We start from the raw sequence: 19,738 nt of genomic DNA, 5'->3' as shown, positions 1-19,738 counted from the left end.
TCACTGAAAGCAACTATACTTGCTTGCTACGTACAATTAACAAAGGTAGCACTATTTACTTACACCAGTGTAACTATAGTCTTTAATCAGTTTTGTAATTTAAACACCTACATATCTGCCAAAAACTAAAAAGAATGCATTTTTCAAGAGAAAACATTAAAAAGGACAGAAATCACAAAGCATCTCGTTCTAGGCATGAATAAATTTACTAGAGTGCCGATTTTTCACCCCAAAAGTTAGCCACAATAATGATCTTTTATGAAAATTAAGTAGAAGTCGTTCAATTATTTCAAATTATTGCAGTTACAGCTAATGTAAATGGATGACGCAAGCGGAAAAGGAAAATGAAACTAAAAAAAACAAAAGGTTGAGGATAAAACTAACATAAAAAGAACAAAAATTCGATAAAAAGAAAGAAATGGAGAAAAGAGTGTGTACCAGCCTAGAAATATGAAGCTCGTATATCTTGACATTTCTTCAATAACTCGCATTATGCATTACATTCTACTATAACAGTAGAGAGAGAAAGCTTGGTTGTCTGAACAGAGAATTGTGCGCATGAGTCAAATATACGAACCCTAATTTGGCGGAGAGAAGCACTATATTTTCACTTTCGCCCCTCAGCTATACGGTATTTCTATATCATTCCCCATACTTTCTATTAATAATTGCCCCTCCCATTTTTCTTTATTTCGATTTTGGTTATTCTATTTTAAGTCTTTCTTGTACTTCCTCCGTCCCACAAAAGATGTCACACTTTTCATTTTAGTTTGTCCCACAAAAGATGTCACATTTCCCTTTTTGGAAAAAGTTCTCTCTCATGTGAATATAAAAATTATATTTTCTCTCTCCATTTAACACACAAAACAAAACCTCCTAAAATCTCGTGCCGTCCCATAAGTGTGACATCTTTTGTGGAACAGAGAGAGTATGTGTTTTTAACGATTAATACTCCATTCCTCCCCTTAAAATAGAAATTCTTCCTTATTGGTCAATTCTCTAAAAATATAAACTTTTCTCTTCAGGAAATTTCTCGAATAAAGTGGACTCATTTTCCACTAAAACATTTTTCTATCTATCTCCCTTTTATTTTACAAATTTCGCATTAAAATTTTCTATAAGACCATGTTTATCGGTGTATTGTGGCCGACCGCCACATCACCCCCTCTCTCTCCAAAACCACGGTCTCTTCCATGCCAACCTCCAACTGTCGGTCTCCAATTGCTTTTAATTTCATCAGCCATGGCGATTGTGCCAAAATCTCATTGGTTGATATATTTATTTTTTTAAAATTTATATATCATTAATATATTATATTCAAAAATTATATACAAATTATACCAAAGTTCATAATTTTTCATCCTTTATAAATAAAGACCACATTTGCTACAGTTTTGCATACAAATATATATCATCATTTCTCCTCCTATAATCCTTCTTGTTTTAGAGCATTAGTAATGGTTGGCCGATGGGAAGGCCTTCCCCATCGGCCTCATCGGCCGCCCATTCACGCCTCATCGGCCAACCATTGCGATGAATGGGCCTTCGATAGCCCCCCTCCCTCCTCCCCCAAATGGCCGATATATCAGCCTATGCCGATGAGAAAGGCCCTTTTATCGGCCCTCAACACAATGCTTTGAGAATGTCAACACAATGCTTTAAGAATGTTAACACATTGCTTATATTGATATTTTACATGTATTATATTGACATATTTTATATAGTATGTTGACATTTCTGCTGTACGAAAAAATTAAAAAATTTTGAATTTTTTTTCAAATTTTGACGTCGGAACATATGCATGTAGGATATCGTTGGAATCCTTATGAAATTATCTTTAATTTGATATATGTTATATGAATTTAAAGTTTTGGGATTTCTTTTAAAAGTTAGTTATAACTAAACATGTAGTTAATGGACATTAATACCCCTATTGATATTTTTTGGAATTAATTCTATGACTTTATTGACGTTTTTCGTTGATCGTATTGACATTTAGGGATTAATGATCTAAGCCCTTAATTTGAATATCTAATGGTTATTATTTAGTTGTAGTTAACGATTAAGTTATAAGTTAGCAATACAACACTCTCCCATTATATTTTTTGTTTTTTCTGTCTCCTTAAGTTTAAAGGATGTGTTGGTTTTGTTGTCACAGTCTAATGAGATTTTGAGATTAGTTCTTCACCTTATTGAAATGAATTAATTTCATTAATCTAATCAGTAAAACTAATATAGAGGAAAAAAGGGCCAACAGCAATATTCCTGAACTGAAATGTTTGCAAATGCCAGGCTATGTAGAGTCTTCTTATTAACATCACTAAAAAAAGGGATTCTCCAATATCCAAAGACCAACATACTGATAAATACACAAGAAATTATCCCAAAAATGGTAGTAGAAACATTGGAGAAAACTAGGACAAGAAGCTTAAAAGCATACATTTGAAGATGTCCCTTCAACCCCTCCATTATCCTTCTTGCCATGTTCCCTTCAGTCTTCTTTCTGACAGCGACAATGGGTATGTATTGGCACAAGTCAGGAGGCGGGTGATTCGAATCTATACCCTTGCGTCTTGGTAGCAACTTACGGCAAGATCATTTGTATTTCATGAAAGAAAGTAGAGCTGAGTGTGAGTCTATTTATAGGCGATTCCATAGACGTGGGGATTGATGAGCGAGGCTGTGGATAGAATGGCTTGATTCACATGAAGATCTGCAAAGCCGGCCTTGGCAATGTTGGTTGCCGTGTCACGGGTTAGATGGCACCCGTCAGCAACAGTTTGCTGCAGTGGATCAAGAATTCCTTGAACAAATCTTAGAAGTGTTCCATCTGCACATAGTGAGCATCAAGATGTTAATGTTTGATGTGGAATGATATCTCTCTGTATTTATAAATGTGTAAGAAACATCACCTTTTGCTGCTACATGCTCCACAAATATGTACAACCCTCCTGGCCTGAGCACCCTCCTCACTTCTGTACTCATATTCATATCAAGTTATCCAAATTGCTCTAGACCAGAAATTTGGATTTTCTCCAATTTTTTAAGATAATCAAGGAAGATAATTGTCCCTTTAGAAGGAAACTCTCTACATTGAATCCACACTTTTGACAGGCAAGAAAATTATATACTACCTTGCAGTGCCTGATCAACATCTTTGACAGAACACAGGACAAGCGTTCCAACGACAGCATCAACAGAAGCATCTTTTAATGGCAAAGCCTCAGCAACCTTCACAAGGAGTATTGAGTACTGTCAGCAAAACTTATTTTTGAGTAGCCATGTTTTGTACAGTGATGAGAATATGCATAAGTGAGCAGATAAAACAAAATCAAAGCCAACCATGGCGATTCTACACTTGAAAAACTTATTTACCAGTGGTCTACACATGTTGGTAATTACTTTCTGATACACAACAATGGATTATGTCAAACAAGGAGAGAACGAACAAGAACTTAGAAGAACCTAACACCGCAATGCAGGCATAGAATTCACTCAATGTGATAAAGGCAAAGTCATTAGCATAAGTCCTCGTTCTAGCTAGTCGTACACGGATGAGCATGTCAAAACATCAGTAACAAGAGTAGTTATAAAAACAAACCAATGTCTGTGATGATGCAGCAGTAAGAATGGGCAAAACAACACAACATATAGGATAACTAAAGAAATTTTTTCAAGAGATGCATACTGCAGGCATAAAGGTAAAATTCGAAGGTGGGAGGCGAGCAGCCGTTGCTGCTGCCTGTGCATATTTCTGCATCTTCCTGTTAGGATCAACTCCATAAACAAGGGTATCTGGATAATCTGCATAATATTTGAGATTGGGGCCGGTGCCGACCCCAATTTCCAGTATCCTTTCCGCCTTTCCTCTCAAATTAGCAAATAACTCTGCCTTGTAACCTGCAATCTTACCAACTCTGAATGGATTTTAGATGCTGCATTATTCAATAAAGACAATAAATAGGGCTCTTTGAAAAGTGAGTAACCTCTGCTTCATAAGATCTCATTGTTCTATCCATAGCCGATGCGTAAAACTCCTCGTACCAATCTGGTCTTGGAGGATGAATGCTATTCAACACTGACTGAATTCAACAGAGTAATCAAATTCATACAGAGTCTTCCACCACCAACACTCAACTAATGTACTAATTCATTATCAAGATTAGATTTTTTTGTAATGGAAATTAAAAAATCATGCCTTTGAATCTCTTTCCGAGGCAAATGAGGGCAGAATTGGCAGTAAAGCTGCAGCAGCTCCAAGAAAATGTCTTCTGGGACAACAAGAGCAGCATTTGTTTTCCGACAAATCTCCAACAATTCTCTTTGGAGCGCACATTGAGAATGAGATCCCTGTAAATTTTCTGATGGTGGGATCGAAAGTGACCCACGAGTTGAGATTGGGTGAACGTGGAAACGCCGTCATGGAGATGTTTGGAGGAGTGGATTAGGATTACTGTATGAGGATGGCCTTTTGTTTGACAACCTTTTAAGATGAAACACTTAAACTCAAAAACATAGTAATACTTCAAAATTAATTTTATTTTGATTTTTGAGTAAATTATATTTTTACTCTGGTCTCTATTAAATCTTTCATATTTGACAGATGTGAGTTATAAGAAATTATTTGACTTTATGAAAAAAAATAGATAGAAAACGTTAGTAAAATATGAACCCCCACGTGTACCATCTCCAATCATAAACTAAAATCATTTTATGCATAGAAAATTTCTCCAATCCTACTTTATTCTCAAATTCATTTTTCTTTTTTCTACAAGAGCAACACTAAATATAGGTTCCTTTAATTGGCCTCCCATGATAACAACGTTTATTATACTCTTTACGTTCCTGATAGTTTGAGTAATTTTTTTCATTTTAGAAAGTTCCTCATAGTTGAGTCATTTTCATATATAGTACATCCTCCATCCCAAAAGATATGTACTTTAGGTTCGACACGAGTTTTAATACAAAATGGGTAAATAAGAGGAAGATGGAGAGAAAAAGTAATTAGGCCATGTTTGATTGCTAAGATTCTGTTTGAGAAAGTAATCAGAATCCTGAAAACAAGGAAAATAGTACAATTTTCTAGGATTCTAAATCTTAGATTTTCTTATGTATTCTTTTTTCCCGTTTTGGATTCTTACATATTTAGGTATTTAATTTAGTAGAGTTGAGTATAATCTTATTCAACAACAATAATAATTATTATTATTAATTAAATAAAGATTTTTTTTAAACATAATTTAAAATTATGAATCATACTCTACTTAATTTAATTATAATAAATAACTATTATCACATTATAATTATAATAATAACAATTATTATTATTATAATTATTTAATAATTATAATATAATTATTTAAATTATGTATCATCATATTATTAAAAATAAGACAATAACCATTTTATAAACTAATTAATCAACAAAGCATTAATGAAAATTTGAAATTTGAAATTTGAAATTTTATTCAATTATAATATCAATAAATATTTGAAATTATAAGTATATGTTTATTTATGGTTATAAATTTATAATAATATAAACTAATAAATTAAGAAAATCTTAATAAAATTATTTAAATTATAATTATAATAATAAATAAAATAATACTATATTATTATAATTTTTTATTAATAATTTATTAAAAGAATCTTAATATTATATTAAATTTATTATTATTATTTAATCAAACATGAAATTTAAAATCTTAATATTTTCCAAACACATGAAGGTAAAGTTGTTAAGAATCATATTCCAAGGATTCATTTTCTCAGGAATTATTTTCCTTGCCAACTTTACTTTCTCGGCAACCAAACATGGTCTTAAAATATTGGTAATGGAGAATTGGTCTCATCTCAATAGAGAGAAGAGTTTTTAAAATTATAAAGTGCATATTCTTGTGGGACGGATTAAAAAGGAAAGAGTGCATATTCTTGTGGGATGGAGGGAATAATAATTAATATTTTTTCTCAATTTTACTTTACGCTGTCTTACTTTGTTCTCTTGCTTTATTTACTTTTACTCTATAATGTCTACTTTTTTCTCTTTCTCATTTTTCTATCTACTTAACACACTAAACATCCGTTTCTTAAACTCCGTAACGAAAAGCTCTGTCATGACTATAAGGGTACGGTGAGAATATTTGATACTCACGTGTTAACATAAGCACACATTAAATATAGTGAAAATGTACCACTACAGTATCTGTATAGTACTCCCTCCGTTCCATAGTAATAGAGACATTTCATTTTGCGCACTAGTTTTGAAAAAATAATTATAAATAGTTAAAGTGGAGAAAAAGTAAAGTAAAAGAAAGAATAATGTAGAGAATAGTCTTATCTATAATATTCTCGCTCTTACTTTACTTTTTCTACACTTAACTATTTATAATTATTTTTCTAAAATGAGTGTGCAAAATGAAATGCCTCTAATACTATGGAACGGAGGGAGTACTAGTATTTATAAAGTATAGAGTTCTTTTATATCATTTGATTTTCAAATACTAAGTTGCCTCTCATTTTAACTGAAAATTGGTTAAAAGGAAAATGACTTCTGTTTTACTCCCTCCGTCCCAGATAATTCGTCCCAATTTTCCATTTCGGTCCGTCCCATATAATTTGTCCCACTTCACTTTTATCATTTTTAGTAGTGGACCTCATTTAGTAGTGGACCCCATATTCCACTAACTCATTCCTACTAACATTTTATTATAAAACTAATATATAAAGGTAGGACCCACATTCCACTAACTTTTTCAACTAACTTTTCATTACAATTCTTAAAACCCATGCCCGGTCAAAGTGACCCGAATTATCCGGGACGGAGGGAGTAATTTGCTTCATCATTTTACATAGTAATTTAACATTTAAAATTTAAAAAGATCGAAAATTCATTTTCCATACGATTCTATTTGGAGATTAGAGTTGTTTAGTTCTCGCAAATACTAATTTGATGCTTGTATAAGAATAATAGGAGATAAAAAAAATATTGTGAAGCTTGGCTTAAGCCCAATAAAAGTTGAGTTAAATCCACCAACAACATGAATTCATCTCTCAAGATGACTTGAGAGAAAACACTAGCTAATGAAACTCAAGAAAAAAGAAAAAAACATCATTCCTGACCATATAACTGAAGCAATGCCCCAATAGCTTGCTTCTTCATCATCTTCCCATAAACCCCTCTCCCCAACTTGATCATCTTCTCCATCTCCACCACACCATTAACACCTCCTCCACCTCTCCTCAGCCCCTCCACCAACACCCTCACGATCCTCTCGTCGCTGCCAGCCACGTGCACAACGCTATCCACGACAGCCTCAGCCCCCGGGATCTTCCTCCCCCACTTCCTCATCACCTTCTCTGATCCAAACACTTTCTCATAAGCCTCCCAAAATGAGGCCCTCAAATACCCTTTCCCTCTCCCTCTCACCATCCATCTCCTCATCCCTTCCTCCAATCTATACACCAAGCTCCCCACATCCACCACCCCTTTCCCCATCGCCATCTCCATCTCCCTCATTTCATTCTTGAAGCAAACACCATCTTCAAACAAACACCTCTTGCATCCACACACAAATCCCCAATTGTCAGCCATCTCCCTCCGTTTCTCACGAGGCGCCAGCACGTCAAAGTAGGCCAGCGTGAGCTCCTCCCCGGCCTTCACATCCCGTGCCGCGTGGACCACCATGTAGTCGCCCACGTGCACCCGCCTCACATTCGGATCACAAGAATGATTGATAAATGAGGCCAATATCCACAAACCTACTCCTTGATAATCTGCATTTCTCCCCAAAACCTTGGCTGAAATAGCATCTTCAAGAACTGAATTCACATCTAAAATGCTAAGCAATCTCTCCTTATCCACTCTCCCACTAAAATCCCCAATTCCAACATCTGCCTCTGGCCGAAAAACCTCCATGTCTGGAGCTTCAAGAGGCTCATCGCCTGCAGAGAGAAACGAAATCAAGTTGCTTACATACTCACAATTCTTGGCAGTCTCCACAACCTTATCAATGAAGTTCTTCCATATAACTAAATGTGCATTCTCCCCTGAATCTTGAGGCATTATAGCCCGATCAACCGCCACAGCTCTCGTCACCACCATCAACGTCCCGCTCTCGACATTCCTCGTCGCAAACAGGCCACGCCCGCTGATCTCAGACTTCTTGATCTCCACCGCGCCTATATACTCCGCGAGCTCCGGCGTTTTCCCCCGGAAACCGCCGAGAACCCAATCGGAGATGTCGAATGCGCCCAATCTCGATAAAGATTCGAGCTTTTTGCACTTCTTCAACAGCCCATTAACCAAATCGGAATTCTCAGTGGCGTATGGATCGAGATTCGCCTGCTTGAAGCAATCCAGCGCGGCGGCGTAGCGATTCAAACTCAGGAGGATTTTGCCCTTGCAGAGAAGGGTTTTGAAATGGGATTTGTCGATGCTCAGTGCGGCCTCGCAGTCTCGCAGGGCTTCGGAGAATTCCGATTGACGGGCCCGGGCCTCGGCCCTGTTGGAGAAGGCTAAGCAGAGGGTTCGGTGGATATTTGAGAGACGGGATTGGGTGGATTTAGGGGAAATCGATTCTTGGCAGAGAAATATAATTTGGGAGTAGGTTTTGATGGAGTCGTTGTATTCTTCTCTGAGGAGAAGCTCTGTAGCTTTAGATCTCAGAATTTGAATTCTCTCTTCTTCTTCTACTGCAAATTCAATTGCTTCCTCCTTTGATATTTCTGCTTCTCTCATTTTTTGCTTTGGAATTTTGATTGATTGCTTTGGAAGTATTTGTGCAAGTTTTACTGTAGTTTGTAGAGATGAAAGTTTGAATGTGAGAGAATGTAACGGTCGAATTGGGAGCAATTATCCTTTTTTAATTATTTGAAAGTAGCATCCTTTTATTAATTGCTGATCACTGGTCTTATTTTTTAACGTCTATATATATATAGTTATATTTGTTACTTCCATCCGCGTCATAGTTTCCTGTTTCATGGGTTTTCTTCCTGTTTAGTAGCAAATTTAAAATAAAAAGCAAAATGTATTTATAATGATAATTATTATTTAATCTTAAAAGTCTAGGTTTTTTAAGTGATAAAAGACTTGAATATTCTTAATTAAATATGTTTTTTATTAATAGAAGTGACAGCAACAAAGAATAGCAGCGGCAACAAAAAAGAATTCCATTTTTCGAAAACATAGACGAAACGAGGCAAGTGGTACTTGTCTCCATCTATTTTTATGTTTAAATTATTAGATATATCACAGATTTTAAGTCATTCGTAAAATAGTGTTTTGCTACATTTATTGAAATGTTTGCGTTGCGTTACAAGAAAAATATTCACTCTTGTACATAACGTTTGAGCATTCACTGAAAATAATGTATGCATGTACTTACAAGATTTTCACAAAGTTGAGGTAAATTATCGTAAATCGTGGTCGGATTATGCACAACTAGGATAAAAAAAATGTTTTGATTAGTTCATATTACTTCATTTGTACTTAAAATATAATCTACTTTTATCATTTTGGTTCGTCCTATAACATTAGTCCATGTTAATTATGGATTCGTCCAACAATATTAGTCCATGTTAATTATGGAGCATGAAAGGAAATAATTGAGGTCAATATATTTCCACTATATGATGAAAGATCAGTGTTTGTTCATTCAACTTGTCTGTCTTTCATTACAATATACACTGCCATTTTATAGGCTAGAAAATGGTATATACTTGGCAAGATTTGCCCTAGATACTAAAAGGAAAATATATCAATTCCCTTAATTTCGTAATCTCAATCAATCATCCGTGATCTCCACCAATCTTCTTCTCCTTTTAATTGATTCTTTCCAACACTCCCCCTCAAGTTAAGTAATGGGATCACCCATTCTTAACTTGCCCAATGCCTTATGGAAGCTTCTAGCATCAACAGCCTTTGTAAGAATATCTGCCAACTGATCTTCAGATCTCACAAAAGGAAGTTCTACTATCTTGGATTCTATGTTGTCCTTGATAAAATGCCGATCCACCTCGAAGTGTTTAGTACGATCATGCTGGACTGGATTCTCGGATATGCTGATCGCCGCCTTGTTATCACAGAACAGTCTACATGATTTCTGTGAGTTCAATTCCAGCTCAGTCATCAACTTCTTCAACCATAGAATTTCTGTCAATCCACTCTTGATTCCTCGGAATTCTGCTTCAGCGCTCGACAGTGCTACCACCCTTTGCTTCTTGCTTCGCCATGTGACAAGATTTCCCCCTACAAAGGTGAAATATCCTGCAGTCGATTTTCTATCATTTGGATTTCCCGCCCAATCAGCATCTGTAAACCCATGAATCTCCAAATGTCCATGATTCTCAAACAGAATTCCATGGCCTGCTGTCCCCTTTAGATATCGAACAATCCTCAGTGCTGCTTCCCAATGAGCTACTTGAGGTGCATGCATGAACTGACTGACTACTCCAACTGCATAAGCTATGTCGGGTCTTGTGTGGGGTAGGTATATCAATTTCCCAACCAAACGTTGATATCGAGTGCGGTGGGTAGCTTTAGCTCCTTCTACTATTTGCAGACCGTGATTCTGAACCATAGGAGTGTCGGCTGGCTTGCAGTCCAATAGTCCTGTTTCTGTAAGTAATTCAAGAACATACTTCCTCTGACTGATGAAGATCCCTTTTTTCGATCTCAGCACTTCTATACCCAAAAAATACTTCAGCAATCCGAAGTCCTTCATTTCAAATTCTGTAAATAAATTCTTCTTCAGCTGATCCATCTCCTCTTCGTCATCACCAGTGAGGATCATATCGTCTACATAAATGATTAGGCATGTGATCTTTCCTTCCCTCTTCTTTAGAAACAGTGTGTGATCAGAATTGCTTTGTTTGTACCCGTACTTCTTCATCACCTCTGTAAACCTTCCAAACCAAGCTCTAGGCGACTGTTTCAGCCCATACAGTGTTCGTTTCAGCTTGCAAATCTTCCCTCCTTTGAATTCCCCCGCAAATCCAGGAGGTGCTTCCATATAGATTGGTTTCTTAAGTTCCCCATGTAAGAAAGCATTAGTCACGTCGAACTGATGGAGCGGCCACTCCCTGGTCGCAGCTATCGAGAGTAACACTCGAATAGTACTCATCTTGGCAACAGGTGAGAAGGTCTCTGCATAGTCAACTCCATAGGTCTGTGTGTAACCTTTGGCTACTAGTCTCGCTTTATACCTTTCAATCGATCCATCTGGTCTTCGTTTGATGGTGAAAACCCACCTGCATCCCACTGTTCGAACTCCATCAGGTTTCAGACAAACTTCCCATGTGTTGTTTTTCATTAGGGCCCGCATCTCTACCAGCATTGCTTCCCTCCATTTTGGAATTTTCATAGCCTCCTCAGCTGTGTATGGAATTTCCTCCTCCTCATACAGGGCTGCTTCAAATGCCCTAGCCATCTCCGTTAAGTTGGCCTTGGCTAGGTTCGCCATAGAATATCTGGCTTTGCTAATCCTCTCAGGACTATATCTTTTGGCCGGAATGCCACGAGTAATCCTTGAGGGGAGTATATAACGGCCAGTATCCCCATCAATTGCTGCATTCTCATTCTTATCTACACCAGACTCGTCAGGGGTAATAACTGTATTATCTGAGATAGTGTCAGGAATTACCTCGGATATCACTGGAGGAGGAGATTCAGGCGTAGGCGTTTGAGGAGGCTCTACAGCAGACATGACCGGCTCGGCGGTGACACTAGCTTGCTCTGTTAGTTCCGCGACCGAGGGCTTTGGATATGGCACAGACACACTGAGGGGTCGAATTATTTCACACTCCCCCTGAACAGTACTCTCCTCCTGACCCCGAGGTTTGGTGTAAAAGAATTCACTTTCAAGGAAATTACAATTCATCGTTGTTATAATTTTCCTAGACCCCGGATGATAGCATCGATAGCCTTTCTGATTTATCCCATAACCCAAGAACACACATTTTAATGCACATGCAGAAAATTTTCCCCTTTCATGTTTTGGCACATGTACATAAACTGAGCAACCAAAAATTTAGAGCGGAAGAGTGAGAGGTGTAGGAATATCAGTTAAGGATGAAAGAGTCTGTAGAGGAGTGTTCATACCCAATATTTTTGTTGGCAGTCGATTAATCAGGTAAACAGCAGTAGCAACAGCTTCGGGCCATAGAAACCTAGGAACATTGGAGTCAAAGAAAAGGGCTCTTGTGACTTCTAGGATTATCCTATTCTTACGCTCAGCTACCCCATTTTGTTCAGGAGTGTATGGACAAGTGGTTTGATGGACTAACCCTTACCTCTTAAAAAACTGGGTCATTTCTGTATTCACAAATTCCCTCCATTATCAGATCTAAGGATTTTAACAGTGGTTTGGAATTGTGTCTTAATCATTGTAAAAAAATGAGTAAATTTTTCAAAAACCTCTGATTTATTTTTCAAAAAATATACCCAAGTCAATCTAGTGCAATCATCTACAAAGATAAGAAAATATTTAAAACCATGATCACCAATAATAGGAGCAGGACCCCAAACATCAGCATGCACTAGAGAAAAAGGAGTCTTAACACGAGTATCACTTGATCTATACGATTGTCTGTGGCTCTTTGCCAAAACACAAGATTCGCAAGTAATATCTTTAAACTGAGAAAATTTTGGAAAAAGCAATTTTAAATAAGCCGAGGATGGATGCCCCAGTCTGCGGTGCCACAGCCAAGCTTCCCGATTGGCAGATCCGTGAGCAAGCATCGCGGTGCCACCTTGTTGAGCAATCTCATCCACGTAATAGAGGCCTTGACGCTCAGTGCCACGCCCAATTATCCTCCTCGTCCTGATATCCTGTAATACACAGAAGTTTGGATGCATCAGTAACGTACAGTTCAATTCTTTCGTCATATGGCTAATAGACATGAGTTTATGGGACAATTTAGGCACATAGAGGCAATTTTTGAGCTATAAGGTTGGGGAAATCTCAATGGTTCCACTCCCACTCACAATAGTCAATTCCCCATCCGCGGTTTGTATGTGGCTTTTTGTAGCTTCATCAAATTCAGAAAAATCATTTTTATCATAAGACATAGTATCAGTCGCCCCACAATAAAAAATCCACCCTTTCTCCTTAGAATCACTCTTACTTTGGGCGACATACGCAATTGGGAGACTATCCAAAGGTGCAAAATGATTCGGACTTAAAATAGAGTTTTCAGCAATTTTAGGGACCCTATTTGGAATTTTCTTGTTCTCGGGACCTAATTGCACACACTTGGAATTTAGGAGACCTAATTGAATACTATTCATGCAGTGGGGTATTTTTCTAGCATCATTAATTTTAAAAGGACTAGGGAGCAATTTAAATTGGGGATCAAGGTTTTTCAACCCCAATCCGAGACCTCCACTTGATGCGCCTCCCCCTTTTCTCTCTGTAAATGCCGTTTCTCCAATTCCGGCCGTCTCGCCAGTCCTGCCGCCTCCACCTTGCTGCTGGCCGGCGTCCCCTACTCTTCCACGGGCGACGGAGACCTCCCGGTTGCCCGCTCCTTGCGGGATCAGCCCGCCTCCGTCCTCAACTCCGATTGCAAGTCGGGCTTTATCCTTTTGATTCCCGTCCCACCACTCCGGAAATCCGATGAGGAGGAAGCGGGTTTCTCTTGTATGCTTGTTCTTTCCGCAGTGTGAGCACCACATCTTTGATTTGTCGAGTTTGAATTCGAGGCGGTTGGGCGGTTGTGTGGTGGTTCTTGATGGTGGTGGCTGGTGATTTGGGCGTTGCTGTGGTGTATCGGGTCTCCTCATCTTTAATCGTGCATCCTCCATGTTTGGTTTCTCCTCGTCGTCTGACATTTTTGCAGGTTGGAATTCGCCGCCTTCTAGGTCGGGACAGGTATAAGGGCTATGATGATTTTGTTATGAGCCTTTGCTCTGGTACCATGATGAAAGATCTGTGTTTGTTCATTCAACTTGTCTGTCTTTCATTACAATATACACTGCCATTTTATAGGCTAGAAAATGGTATATACTTGGCAAGATTTGCCCTAGATACTAAAAGGAAAATATATCAATTCCCTTAATTTCGTAATCTCAATCAATCATCCGTGATCTCCACCAATCTTCTTCTCCTTTTAATTGATTCTTTCCAACACTGTATCATTGATTTATCCACTTAGATAATATTTCCTTATAAGATATGTTGACTAGAATTAGGGTTATCTATTCTGCTTAAAAATGAGATGTTCTCTCATTGTCGAATTCATCTTGAAAATTATATAGTGAAATCATTGGCTTGACATCGCTCCTAAACGTAGATGCAAAGTCTTTGACAAAAATACCATAAAACATGCCCACTTCATTGAAAGTTTTGACTGACATGCAATGAAAATAAAGACTATGTCAAAACACACATGCATCAAACACTTTGTCCCCATTGACTCTCACCTTTCCCACACTACTCATACATATATTCATCAACATCCTCATCAAAGAATGGATATTCTTATTAGCGCTCGGGGTATATACGAAAGGGTTCTCATAATGTCCAAAGTTGAAAGTTGTTGGGTACAAACCCATCCCACATCGGATGAGTGAGGAAAGTCGGAAGGTGTATATAATTCATATCCAACCCCAATTAGTTTGAGGCCTTTTGGCAGTGACCCAAAAACAAATCCGTGCGGGCTTGACCCAAAGCGGACAATATCAAACTAATGTTGCAGTCGACGATCCTAACAAGTGGTATCAGAGCCCAGGTGGCTTTGGGTCGGGCCTGGATGAGCCCCGGTAAGGGTCGGGTCCTGAAAGACTCGGGTTAGAGTCGGGCCCTGGATGACCTAGGGGCCAGGTCCGGAACGATCCATGTTCGTGTCGACTGCGTTCCCGATGTAGTCTCGGTTTGAGGGGAGGTTTGTTGGGTACAAACCCATCCCACATCGGATGAGTGAGGAAAGTCGGAAGGTGTATATAATTCCTATCCAACCCCAATTAGTTTGAGGCCTTTTGGGAGTGACCCAAAAACAAATTCGTGCGGGCTTGACTCAAAGCGGACAATATCAAACTAATGTTGCAGTCGACGGTCCTAACAAAAGTATCCAAGGCACATGCACAAAATCCTTGATCTCAAGATCATGCAATGAAAGATTATTATCAACCATTGACGCATCATTCTTGCTCAAATTAACACACTCATGTGTTAGAGTTTGTATACTAGAAATCACGTTTCGAGTGATTGAATACCGTAAAACTCTTATTTTATTTTCCAAGGAATAAAATAGATTATTTTTGTCATAATGTTGTTACGTTTTACATTTAATGGATGTTCATGCATGTTTAAATGTATAAGTTAACTTAACAAAGTCTAAGTCTTTGTTTTAGTAGACCGGTTGTGGGCGGCGTCCACTTTAAGGTAATACGGTCAGTCCTAAACAAAGAAAAAGAGGAATTTCACAACCTAGTTGGAATTAGACCATCCATCGAGAAAGGTTGCAATGTCAGTCCGCATATTTCTAAGCCTTACTGAAATAAGATGACATTGGTGTGGTATAGCAGTGAACGGATCTAACAGCAAGACTTGTCCTTAGGCTATCTACTGAAACGCGGGGTCTTGATAAATATTTGTTTCTTAATCAATGTAGGTTAGCATTGAGCATACGGTATTGATTATGCATTACTTTGACTTATCAAATGGTGCGGATTTTTCGTAACCCAATATATATTGGGTAATGGCGATTAATATCTAGCGGTGCTAGGATTGCTATTATATTGAATCGTGCACAAGGAGAGTCTCGTTTGATAATGTCCTCAAGAGGAGCACGAAACAAGGTTTTATTATTCGGAACCTAGCAAGTTGGAGTTTGATTACTCTATGAATAATAAATAAGCGTTTCATGCTAAGTCCACTCTTGGAATTAATAAGAAGTTAATTAATTAAGTGCATAGCAGACATTAATTAATTAATGGACATTTTTATCTTAAGCGCGGGAAATGAAAGTTAAACGGAAACCCAGATTACTTATAATTTCGGATTTGGATGGGGAGATTTCAATATTACTTCTGTAGTGGCTGCTCGTAATATTCCAATTAAGCTTATATTAAATTGTGAGTTCAATTTAATTAGTAAAAAGTAAATTGGATGAGCCCATATCCAAAACCTTCCATAGATCCCTGTCTGGGACCAAAAGGAACTTAATATAAATAGGAGAATAAAGGAGACAGAAATCAAAAGTTTTTAACACTGAAATTTGCGTCCCCCTCTAGCTGAAGAGGGGCTCGAAATTTTGTCCTATTCCTGAAAGGATTTCTTCCGTCTTCTTTATTTAAGTCCTAGTATTCTGGTGAGATTAGCCCACACTGATATCGGAGTACAGTTCGGGAACCAGAGAGAAGATTTGTGGTCTAGTATTCAAAGCGTCACGTGGAGAAGCTGTTAGCCATCTTCAATTCTTTAGAGAATTAATTAGGTATTATTTCTGCTCCGTATAAAAGCATGTTTTAGGTTTCAATATTCTTAAAGCACGATTAATTCAAGTTATGAGCATGATACATGTGAGAATTACATGAATAGATTTTGTCTAAATAATCCGCTAAATAGATCTGATTATTATGTGATTTATTTGTGCGATTAATAATTGTTAAATTATGTTAATCCCTCGCACCGCTTCCGCTGCCAGTTCCTTCATCATGTTCAACAAATAGAATAGATTCATTATAACTCACATGAACCTTGCAAGAAGAGATATCAATCAATAAAATATATTCATCAACGTGGATTTCACGCCATTGCCCCAACAATTTCAAAAAATGGTAAAATATATAGGAGCAATGTATCCATTTACTCCTAGGCACAACATGTGGAATAAGCACAACACCATACATATGAAACTTGTAAAAAGCAACCACACATTGCCTAATAGTATCATCAAAATAAGTCCCACGTAATTTCTCTAACAATTTTAGAACACGACCACAAATATTGGAACAATGCATTCTTGTTCCATTTATCACAATAATATACACAAGAGACACATGGGTGGCAAAATCCTTCACGATATGGCCATAGAATATTCCAATCCCATTGAACGGTTTTACCGATTTCCAATAAAAGCATGTAGTAAACCAATGAATAAAATCAAGAATATATGTACTCATCTTGGGTCTACTAGTTCCATTAAAGAAACTCAAAATCTCCAACAAAAGAAAGTTTAGCTATCTTAGCATGTAAGGAGGTTATTCTAACATTCAAGTTAAACCCCATAAGGGAAATAAGATGCTTATCAATGTGGATTTATCAAGAAAGGGTCAACTTATGATGCAAAGATAGACTTGGTACTCCAAAATTCAAGCTCATGCGGCCACATATCACACCAATCATCAATGACAAAACTTTCAAGGCATGTGGAATTTTCAACACTAATCACCTTCATACGCTTCATTGATCTAGAGCACAAGTCAAGGTTAGAATACTTGAACCTTGGGCGAGGAGTGGTTCAACTTTCCCTTGCACATATGAACTCATTACAAAACAAATAAATCAGATACGGATCTATTTGACCGATTATGCGATTAATCAATTCACATGTTAAACAGATAATTGCATGCTAGAACGCAAATAATTCATGCCCAAAGAAAGTAAATCCTAAAACATGAATTCTACGGTTTAGAGTTACCGATTTGATTCTCCAAAGAATCGTCGATTGCTCGCGCCTTCTCCACGTGATGATCTTCAATACTAGACCACGGATCTTCTCTCTGGTTCCCGAACTGTATCTCGATATCAGGGTGGCTGATCTTATCAAAATACTAGGACTCGAATAAAGAAGACAGAAGAAATCCTTTTGGGAAAAGGAGTGGAATTCGAAAATTCCTACAGCTGGGGAAGCTGAAATTTTCGAAAATTACAAATATGAAAATTGTGATTATTCTGTCTCCTTTATTCTCCTATTTATATTAAGTTCCTTATGGGCCCAGACAGGGATCTATGGAAGGTTTTGGATATGAGCTCATCCAATTTACTTTTTACTAATTAAAATGAACCCACAATTTAATATAAGTTATAATTGGAATATTACGAGCAGCCACTACAGAAGTAATATTGAACTCTCCCCATCCAAATCCGAAATTATAAGTAATCCGGGTTTTCACTTTGTTTATTATTTATTTCCCGCGCTTAAGATATAAATGCCCATTAATTAATTAATGTCTGCTATGGACTTAATTAATTAATATCTTATTAATTCCAAGAGTGGACTTAGCAAGAAACATTTATTTATTATTCATAGAGTAATAAAACTCCAACTGGCCAGTTTTCCGAATAATAAAACCTTGTTCGAGCTCCTCTTGAGGACATTATCAAACGAGACTCACCTCGCGCACGTTTCAACATAATAGCAATCCTAGCACCGCTAGATATTAATCACCACTACCCAATATATCAGGATTATTGGGTTGCGAAAAACCCGCACCATTTGATAAGTCAAAGTAGTGCATAATCAATACCGTATGCTCAATGCTAACATATGTAGATTAAGAAATAGTATTTTATCAAGACCTAGTCTTTCAGTAGATAGCATAAAGACACGTCTTGCTGTTAGATCCGTTCAGTGCTATACCACACCAATGTCATCTTATTTCAGTAAGGCTTAGAAATATGCGGACTGACATTGCAACCTTTCACGATAGGTAGCCAAAGCCTATCTAGGTTGTGAAATTCTTCTTTTTCTTTTGCAAAGCATTGCATAGATCTGACCGTGTTACCTTAAAGTGGACGACGCCCACAACCGGTCTACTAAGCAAAAGACTTAGACTTTGTTTGCTTCTTATACATTTAAATGTTTATAAAACATCTTATAAATGCACAAGCAAACACAATGTAATAATAATAGTGATTCTATTCGTGCGAGACTGCTCGAATAATACTGAATCGGGTTAAAAGTGGATTGTAGAGTTTTACGTATACAAGCAAGATTTTATTCGCGCGAAACTTGCTCGAAACATGCTTTTCAGTATACCAAACCTAACAGTTGGGACTCCAAAATTCAAGCTCATGCAGCCACATATCACACCAATCATTAATGACAAAACTTTCAAGGCATGTGGATTTTTCAACACTAATCACCTTCATATGCTTCATTGATCTAGAGCACAAGTCAAGGTTAGAATACTTGAACCTTGGGCGAGGAGTGGTTCAACTTTCCCTTGCACATATGAACTCATTACCGGTAAGAAGTTACTCGGTGCATCTTGGACTTAGGGTTCACATTCCAAACCTTTCAATTTCTGCATCACAAAGTCATCAAAGGTGAAAGACAAGTTGAAAGAGTTAGTGAAATAATTGTCGCTCTCCTCACCAATGGAAAAAATGATTGGTGATTTAGAGCCCTCCCATGGGAGATCTTAGAATCTAACAAGCAACCTTTTTTTTCACATGCTTGTGGTTTTTCTCTCTTGAAGCTTTGATTCACACTGACCCCCACCACTCTCTCTTGGCTTTTGCATCTCACATTTTCCTCTTATCTCACACTCTATTGGCTTTTGAAGCATGATCTCATTTTCTAGCTTTTCTCTTTCTCTCGATTCTCTCTCAAGTGCTCATTTCCATTAGTAACCTCAGGTGGCTTTAGTTCGGTATTCAAGATTTGGAGGATCTCTACTGATTTCCACTCTTCCACTCCACCTCGATAGAGATGTCATTGTTGGGATTTGGGTGCAATTCTTCTACATATGTGGTCGTGGACTCTTCTTCATCCTCATTTAGCTCTAAAG

General features: G+C 37.5%; 2 protein-coding genes across 2 annotated transcripts; both read right to left on the bottom strand.

Annotated features, from left to right (window-relative positions):
* Positions 1–2,278: 2,278 nt before the first annotated feature.
* On the bottom strand, positions 2,279–4,477 carry LOC125212311 (uncharacterized). Its single transcript, XM_048112437.2, has 6 exons — positions 4,199–4,477; positions 3,987–4,082; positions 3,689–3,907; positions 3,135–3,231; positions 2,913–2,975; positions 2,279–2,830 (listed from the first exon to the last, which is right to left on the bottom strand). The coding sequence occupies exons 1-6, from the start codon at positions 4,421–4,423 to the stop codon at positions 2,637–2,639; spliced, it is 894 nt and encodes a 297-aa protein (XP_047968394.1). The 5' UTR covers positions 4,424–4,477; the 3' UTR covers positions 2,279–2,636.
* A 2,525-nt stretch (positions 4,478–7,002) lies between these two features.
* Positions 7,003–8,811, bottom strand: SDG35 (SET domain protein 35). The gene has a single exon (XM_048117593.2). It carries the CDS (start codon positions 8,738–8,740, stop codon positions 7,112–7,114), a length of 1,629 nt encoding a protein of 542 aa, XP_047973550.1. The 5' UTR covers positions 8,741–8,811; the 3' UTR covers positions 7,003–7,111.
* Positions 8,812–19,738: the final 10,927 nt, after the last annotated feature.

Source organism: Salvia hispanica, chromosome 3, assembly GCF_029641045.1.
Source record: "Salvia hispanica isolate PSC_SH4W2 chromosome 3, Shi_PSC_v1, whole genome shotgun sequence".
NCBI lineage: Eukaryota > Viridiplantae > Streptophyta > Magnoliopsida > Lamiales > Lamiaceae > Salvia > Salvia hispanica.
Note: the sequence above shows the minus strand (reverse complement) of the source record. Positions and strands in the feature narration are given on the sequence as shown.

Bases quoted from the DNA above. Each gene is read 5' to 3' on its own strand.
- LOC125212311 (XM_048112437.2), bottom strand. From the start codon at position 4,423: ATGACGGCGTTTCCACGTTCACCCAATCTCAACTCGTGGGTCACTTTC. The intron at 3,908-3,986 runs GTTACTCACTTT...AGAGTTGGTAAG, and splicing joins TGAGATCTTATGAAGCAGAG to ATTGCAGGTTACAAGGCAGA. The intron at 2,976-3,134 runs GTAGTATATAAT...ATATGAGTACAG, and splicing joins TGTTGATCAGGCACTGCAAG to AAGTGAGGAGGGTGCTCAGG.
- SDG35 (XM_048117593.2), bottom strand. From the start codon at position 8,740: ATGAGAGAAGCAGAAATATCAAAGGAGGAAGCAATTGAATTTGCAGTA.